We start from the raw sequence: 8604 nt of genomic DNA, 5'->3' as shown, positions 1-8604 counted from the left end.
CAGACATTGTATATATAATAAATAATTTTTAAAAAATTTATTTTTATATGTATGTTCTATCTACATATATACACCATGTGTGCCTGGTGCCCGCAGAGGTCAAAGAGGGCGCTGGACGGATTACCTGGAACTGCAGTTAGGGGTGGTTGGAAGGCACCGTGTGAGTACTGGGAACCTAACCCAGGTCCTCTGCAAGAGCAAGTGCTCTCAACCATCTCTCCAGTCCCAATTCTGAACTTGGTTTGTTTTTCGAGACAGGGTTTCTCTGTGTAGCTTTGGAGCCTGTCCTGGAACTCACTTTGTAGACCAGGCTGGCCTCAAATTCAAAGAAACCTGCCTGCCTCCTGCCATTCGGCCCAATTCTTAATTTTAAAAAGAGTTAATCTGGGGGCTGGAGAGATGGCTCAGTGGTTAAGAGCACTGACTGCTCTCCCAGAGGACCCTGGTTCAATTCCAGGCACCCACATGGTAGTTCACAACTGTCTGTAACTCCAGTCCTGGGGGATCTGACACTCACATGGACACACACGCAGGCACATGTCAAAGCTGGTTATATACCACTGTGTACGGCGTCCTGTGATTTTCACACAGAGAAATCCCGGGGGATCCAGCTTCCAGTTCCTGCAGACAGGTATGCAGGAATGGAATTACTAGCTCACAGGGCTAATATAAAGTTTCCTCTTCTGTCAGGTGCTCTAAATGCACAGGCTTGGTCTGCCTCTGCCCAGAACTGCACACATTCAGAAGAGCGAAGTCCAGGCCTCTCTCTGCTATACTAAGAGCCACAAATCTTTTCAAGCAACTTCGTAAACAAAATGCAGTTTATTTCTAAATTTTCACATTCTCATCAGCAGGGCATAATAGTCCCGATTTCTCTATACTCGACATCTATTTTAATAGTAGTGGTCCTACTGGGTGTGAGGTAGTATCTTGGTGTGATTGTATTTTCAACAGATTTTCTTACAGCTTTTGGTTCAGAGCAAAATTGAGAAAATGCAGCAACTTCTATACGAAGAATCAGCCCTCACACAGAGACACCCTGACACCTTCCCCTGAAGGCCCATTACGATCAATGAACCTCTGTGAGCACACGGTCCCCCAAAGTCCTCGCTTACATTAGGGTTTACTCTTATTTCACATTTTCCCAATTGGATGGCTCATGACCCGTATCCACATCCAGTGTACCATACAGAGTGGCCTCATGACCTTAACATTGTAACCACCCTACCATGTGAACTTTACCTATCTGTGTACCACGTATGTGCCTACTGCCTCTGGAGCCAGAAGAGGGTATGAGATCCCCTGGAGCTGCCGTCAGAAGGTTCTGAGGCACCATGTGATGGAACCAATCTCAAGCCCCCTGCAGGAGCAGTAGTGAGCGCTCTTACCCGCTGAGCCATCTCTGCAGCCTGCCACCTCAGCTTTACCTGTAGTCCCGGAACCCACAGAACCCAGGAACTCAGCCAGCCCTCTTCCACTGAGCCACACTGCCAGGTTCTAACTTACCGATACCACTTTTTTGAGGACACCCGTATCATACAATGGGAATCACGAATGTCACCTTTGAGATTTGGCCCTTCCGTTCAGGAATATCCCTCTGCATCTGCTGTGACTCATTTTTTTTTTTTAAGTACTAGATATTCCGTTGTATCATTTACCCTTTCATCTACTTTGTTGCTTCCAAGCTTTGACAATCACAAAGCTTGCCACTCACAGCCCTACTGGATTTGAGCCCAAGTCTAATGCCCCCGGGGAAATATAAAGAGGCAAGATTGCCAAAAGACGCTGTATGTTTAGTTTTCTTAAATACTGATCGGCTGTCTTCCCAAGTGGCTGAGCCATCTTTTGTTCTCATGAACGATGCTGTCCTTGCCACTCCATTCCACCTGCATTTGTTGTTATGATTCTGGAGCCGCAGCAGAGAGGACATCTCTCACACACATTGGCACGGCTGCTGTTTATTTCTGAGACAGGGTTTCACTATGTACTCCTGGTTAGCCTGGCACTTCCTGCACATGGCTTTCAGTTATCTTGTAATCAAATCAATTGTCTACTGTTTTATTTCTTATTCCATTTCTTTTTCACAGTGTGTACAGTCCCGCATGGAGGTCACAGGACAACTTGCAGGATCAGCTGCTTCCTTCCACGCTGTGGTCCCAGGACAGTAGAAGAGTTTGTGTGGTTTTCATGTGTAGTTTCCCCACGATTAGGATATTTGCCCAAGCCTGTTGGTCTATGGCAGCCAATCACAACAAACGCTATTTTCAAGACGTTCTAAAAACAAACTTGATGTCTTTTAAAAAGCTCTCTCCACACTCAGGAAAGGCCCTCCCCTGTGTCAACTTGAGGGGGCAGCTGTCTGTGTGCACAGCCCTCAAAGGCAAGCTTGCCTTCTAGAGCAGCCAGCTGCCAGACCAGAAGGGAAGCCAGGGTAAGGATAGATACACTGGTCCAGCTGTCAGAGGAAAAGGACAAGCTCGCCCCCTAGTGACAAGTAGAGACAATAGAAGGAAAAAATATTACAAAGGCACATGCAAACACAAAGACAAAAAAGAAAACTGCACAGCCACCATGATGAGTACATTCCATCCTGCCAGGATCTGGAGAACAGGAGCACAACAGATTAAAAAGTCAACTGAAACAGCTCATTCATCTGGACAGTTTAACAAGTTCAGTCCTGCCTGACACAGTGGGCTGAGGCAGGGCTGGGAGCTTTAAGGCCAGCATAGATAGCACAAAGGCCTGTTCAAAAAAGAAGCAGCCAGACAGTTAATCCCAGCACTTGGGAGGCAGAGGTAGGTGGGTCTTTATGAGTTCAAGGTCAGCCTGGTCTACAAGGCGAGTACTGGGATAGCCAGGACTGTAACAGAGAAATCCTGTCTTGAAACACTCTGCCCACAACCCAAAAGGAAAAGGTTCTGTTCAGTGGACAGCTTTGTGCTGTTGTCAGATCCCAAGCGGCAGCTGCTTCAGGAGTCATCTGCCTTCCCATGAGGAGCAGAAGCAGCTGAGGAGGGTAATTTTGAACTGCAAATGTCTTGTCTAGAGGAGGCAACCGCTTAGGTTTTGTTTCCTAACCGCCAGGCATAATATAAGCACCTTCAACCTTCACTTGGCACACAGCTCCTGATCCGTGCAAATCTGTCGAAAGGCCTGACTGGAAAGGCAAGAAGCCCACACCGTGGTTACATAAGGCAGAGGGCGGCAGTCGTGACTGCGGCTGTTCTTAGCTCCTCAAGACCTCTGTTATGCAAATTAGGACACTTTCTAATTTTCAAGCTCTTCTGACTGGTTCTTTGAGGCCTGTGGCTGCTAAATTTCCCAGCTTCTCTTTGTTTCCCCAACCCCAAAAGGCTCCTCAGTTTGCCCCTATTTTTCAGAGGTCCAGTTTAGAAATTAAGGCCCCCATAACACAGGTGTCTTCGCAGAATACCCACAAAGGATTATTTACTAAAGCACACACTTCCAGCCCCTCCCAGCAGGTGACACTCTGGAGCAGATGGCACTGACTGACATAAGGGCTCATCTGGTTTCATAGCAGAGGTGTCAGTGTCAAGCTGTCCCTTGCTTGGAAGGGAGGGTGGGCCACACATTACCCAAACGTTAAAGGTTGGACGTTTTTCTGTTGTTCTTTGTGGAGCTGCTGGGCCCTATTTTTCAGCATTTCGGCCTTGGCCTCGTCCTTATCAACACCATCCCCCAGTTTATACATGCGGCTGGCATTGGCGCAGGCCCAGATGTGGCCCAGGTCACAGGCCTTCATTGAATATTTACACGCCAGAGCCATGTCCTTGGGAAAGCCAGGGGTACCCTGTAGAAACATGGCACTGAGGTTGAAGCAGCTGGCTGCATAGCCGCCATCACAGGCTCTAGTGTAGTAGTCCCTGGCCTTCCCCAGGTCAGGCTGGCCGTCCTCGTTGACCTGTCCGTCGTGTGCCAGGAGCCCAACATTGTGACAGGACTCCACAGACTTCTTCCCTGGCTTCTCACAGGCCTTCAGAAAGCAGGCAGACGCAGCCTTTAGGTCCTGACTCAGGCCACCTACAGACACAGAAAACAAAGGAAAGGTACGCTCAAGGGCTGGGCAGACAGCTCAGTGGTAGAACTCTTGCCTAACAATATCAGAGGGCCTGGGTTCAATCCCCAGTACCTCCACCACCCCAAACCAGGGCTGAACCTATTTGTGTCTGGCCAAGGTTAAAGAACCATCCCTGAGTCAAGCCCTGTGAGCTAAAGTAAGATGGAGCAAGGGAGCCCTGGACTCTTTGGTTCACATGATCTCTTATGAGGAAGCCAAGCCAGGAAGAGACAAGGCAGCTTAGAGCACCAGAGACTACCACGTGGGGCTACGGTGAGAACACTGCATTTTTAAAATAAGCAACTGAATGTTTCTTAATCTAAATGTACAGTTAGCCTCCATATTTATGAGCTCTGCATATGCAGATCCCATCAGTTATGAACACGATTACAGCATCCAACCCAGACACCAGCTGCAAATTTATCTGAACACGGACTTAAAATATTCAGGGAAAAAACATGTCTGTGCTAAAAATGTATGGACTTTCCCTGTCATTCCCAGCACAGTACACGGGACAACTATTACAGTAATGTTTACACTGTATTAGGTAGCACAGCTAGAAATGATTTGAAGGGAAGGAAGGATGTGTGGGTGTTTATGCCAATTCTCTGTGTGCAAGATTTGGAGTACCTAAAGGAAGACTCTGATCCTACAAAGCTCCTGGAAATAATCTCCCAGGGCAGAAAAACAACAACAACAACAAAAAAGCTAAAGTTAAGGTGTGTGTGGCTTAACACCTTTAATCCCAGCACTTGGGAGGCAGAGGCAGGGGGATCTCTGTGAGTTCCAAGACAGTTAGAGCTACCTAATAGAGAGAGACCCTATTACAATCAAAACAAAACAAACTAAAAAAAAGACAGGAATGACTTGGAGCTGGGAATGGTGATATATGCCTATAATGCTATATTACCCTAGCACTGAGGAAGTAGAGGCAGGAGAATCCAAAGTTTGAGATCACCTAAGCTACATAATTAAGTTGTTTCAAAAAAAAAGTAGCAATCAACCTTTTCTTATTTATTCACAGTATGGCGGTATGAAAGCAAATGCCCCTCAAAGGGAGTGACACTATTAGGAGGTGTGGCCTTGTTGGACAAAGTGTCTCACTGTGGAGGCTGACTTTACATATATGCTCAAGTCACACCCAGGGAGACCACTTCCTGTTGCCTGCACAAGATGAAGAACTCTCGGCGACCTCTCCAGCACCATGACTGCCTTCACGCAGCCATGTCCCATGATGATAATGGACTGGACCTCTGAGTTGTAAGCCACCTAATTAAATGTTTTCCTTTATAATAGTTGCTGTGGTCATGGTGTCCCTTCATAGTCGCAGGGACTGCGGTATTGCTGTGATAGGCTGGACCACGTTTCTATTTGGAGTAATAAGGACTCCGTGAGTGTGGGTTAGCAAAGCATTAAGTGTTGCTAATGGGCCATACTAGTAGGAGCAGGGGAGACAGTGGTGCTGGGAGTTAACTGAACCATCGGGTCCTGGCTCAAGAGGTTTCAAAGGAAAATAATATTAATATGTAGCCTAGAGATAGTTCTTGTGATATTTTGGTGAAGATTTTGCCTGCTTTTTGACCCTGTCTGAAGAATCTGCCTGAGACAAAAGTGACAAGATTAGGATTAATTCCGATGGCAGAGGAAATCTTGAAAAAGCCTAGTATTGTTATTGTATGGTTATTACTGGTCACTCTTATAAAGGTTTATAATGAGAAGGAACAGGCTGAGCATGGAAAAATATTTGAGAAAAGGAACATCAGAAAGTGGAATGAGTTGGGCTGTGGTCACGCACGCCTTTAATCCCAGCACTTGGGAGGCAGAGGTAGGAGGATCTCTGTGAGTTTGAGGCCAGACTGGTACCAGGACAGGTCGGCCCCAAAGCTACACAGAGAAACCTTTTCCTGAAAAAAACCAAAAAAAAAAAAAGAAAAGAAAAGAAAAGAAAAAGTGGAAGGAATTTCTCTGGCCAAGAAGATAAACGGATTAAGAAATGGAATAAAGGGAGTGGTGACCTCAAGACAAGATCCCACCTAGCTAAATTTCCAACTTGTGAAAAGGATTAAAGAGAAGCTTAGAGCTGTCTGTAGTGACGCAGGCATTTAATCCCAGCTCTGAGAAAAGAGAAGCTGGAAGATCTCCGAGTTTGAAGTCATCCTAGTCTACAGATCCAGTTTCAGGACAGCCAATTTAGGCCGTGGAAGAAATGATCAAAACCAGAAAGTTGATGAAGATGTAACTGAATGAGCCATGTTCCAGCCCCAGCAGAACTTGGCAACTTGAGACACATGATTCTGGCTTTAGAGTTAAAGACAGAAGAAAGAGACTATGGAATTCGCCTCTGTGTCTAAGGGAAGCCGCTGAGACCAGACATGTGTCAAGGGAGTCCCTGAATGAAGGCCTAGAGAGGGCGTTTTGTGAAGCTGTCAAGTTGAAGCTTGGATTGCGTTGGAGACCCCAGGATACTGGAGATGCCAGAACCATGGGATACCTGCCAAAAAAAGCTGCTAACAGGGAGTAGAAGCAGTCCAAGAGGAAGAAGGGTACAGCAGTCAACAAAATTGAAAGGACCGGAGATCTGAAGAGTATTTTGACATGGAGATGCAGAGTTTGGAGTTTGCCCAGCAGGTTTTCAGTCTTTTCTGGTCTAATATGCTTCCTTCCCTATGTTTTGGAATGGTAATGTATAATCTGTGCCATTATATGTTGGAAGTATGTGACCTGCTTTTTGATTCTGACTTACAGGGGATTACAGTTAAGAGATTGCATGAATGTCGGAAGAGACTTTGAACTTTCTAAACTTATTTTCTGAGGGCAGGTGAGCGCCTGCATGTATATATGTATATCACATGCATGCCTGGTACCTGCAGAGGCCAGAAGAGGCATCAAACCCCTAGAATTGGAGTTATGGATAGTTGTAACTGCCATGTGGGTGCTGGGAAAGAAACGCAGGTCTCCTAGGAGAACAGCCAGTTGAATCACTGAGTTATTGCTCCAATCCTTTTTGGATTCTCTATTGGGTTACTTACCCTGAAGAAAGCTAAAGGCAGATCATTAGGAGACTTGAGCACAGCAGGGGGGGCATGGAGAGCTCACAGTCACTGGGATCAGAGTCCCCAGACAGCAGCTGACTGAGCCAAGGCCTTTGCAGTCAGGCCAGGGAGTAAGTCAGCATCTAAATGGCAACTTCAATCACACCTTCCAACCACTGCAGTACTACTGCCCATGCCAGTGTTTTGACCAAGGCACCCAGCTAAACCAACCCCAAATTCCTAACCCATAGAAGCAAAGAGGGAACCTTGGTATCTGGCAAAAACTTGGCATTACTTAAGACCTAATGCCAACTGGGGCGTGAGAAGAAACATAAGGGCACAATTACTCAGTTCTTATTCTGTGCTCAGCACATCCTGACAGCTTTACTGTATTTTATTTTTAAATCTTATTTAGAGTATTCTGCTTGTGCATATGTGTATGCACCGTGAGTGCACCTAGTGCTTGAGGTCAGAAGTTGAAGTCCCTGGAACTGGAGTTACAAATGGTTGTAAACCTGGGTCCTCTGCAAGAACAAGTGCTTAACAGCTGAGCCACCTCTACAGCCCACATACTAATATCTTTACCTGAACTGCCCGGAGTAACTCCATTTTGTCCTAGATTATCTAATGACACCCCCAGCGCCACATCCTGCTGAGCAGAACGTTCTCATGCGGCTTCCGGAGGGCCATTGTCTTACAACATCAAACAAATTGTTCTAACAAACTGACCTCCTCAGACAGGCACACAGACATCCCACCCCACCCTCCCATGCCTCTGACGTGATGTGATTGTGTTTTGGATGTTAGAACCCCACCGTGCTTCAATTTAGGTGGAGTTCTTTCTGGTATGAGCCTGTTCTCAGTCAGTAGCAAATAAAGGATTCTTCATTGGCCTTGTATTCTCAGTGGTCTGTAATCTGCTCAAGTGTGTGTTTCATACTGATGCGCTCTATCTTTCACAATAAAACTATGGAGCAAGAACTATTTCATTTCTTTTTCTTTTGAATTCTGAGGCAGGATCTCAATCTGTAACCCAACTACATTAAGTCCAGGCTCTGTAAACCCCAGTTTACAGGTGCTAAAACTGGAACACGGAGTTAAAAGTGACTAGCTAAGGCTGGGATGGTTGTCATGCCTAATTGTCAGGGGTCATGCAAGGGAACCAACAGGCAGCATGGAAGGAACCCATGGAACAATGGCTGGGCGGGTAGCAAAGCCATGTCCGAGTGAGCCTTCAAGCGGGAGAGCCGCAGGGACTACATGTCCTATTGAGCACAGCTCTGCTCACTGCCCATCATAATCTATAGGTTACATGAAAACTCTCCGGGGTTTCTAGCCCCTCACTGGGCAGTGTTACTGGTACTTAAAATAACAGTGATTGACTTTTTCCAAGCACTGCTGCTGGAACAGATTGACGACTCAACCACTATTTTGAGATAGACTCTAGACATATGGATTGCTGGTAATATTAAGATTTTTTTTTTTTTTTTTTTT

The 8604-nt window shown here is 46.2% G+C and overlaps 1 protein-coding gene across 1 annotated transcript in view; it reads right to left on the bottom strand.

Moving 5' to 3' along the window:
* Positions 1-722: 722 nt before the first annotated feature.
* Positions 723-8604, bottom strand: part of LOC101989185 (cytochrome c oxidase assembly factor 7) — a 13191-nt gene continuing 5309 nt past the window's right edge. Inside the window, exon 3 of the mRNA XM_005353546.2 lies at positions 723-4041. Coding sequence (XP_005353603.1) covers positions 3593-4041 — 449 coding nt within the window. The 3' untranslated portion in view covers positions 723-3592. The remainder of the gene's footprint in view (positions 4042-8604) is intronic.

Source organism: Microtus ochrogaster, chromosome 10, assembly GCF_000317375.1.
Source record: "Microtus ochrogaster isolate Prairie Vole_2 chromosome 10, MicOch1.0, whole genome shotgun sequence".
Taxonomy (NCBI): domain Eukaryota; kingdom Metazoa; phylum Chordata; class Mammalia; order Rodentia; family Cricetidae; genus Microtus; species Microtus ochrogaster.
Note: the sequence above shows the minus strand (reverse complement) of the source record. Positions and strands in the feature narration are given on the sequence as shown.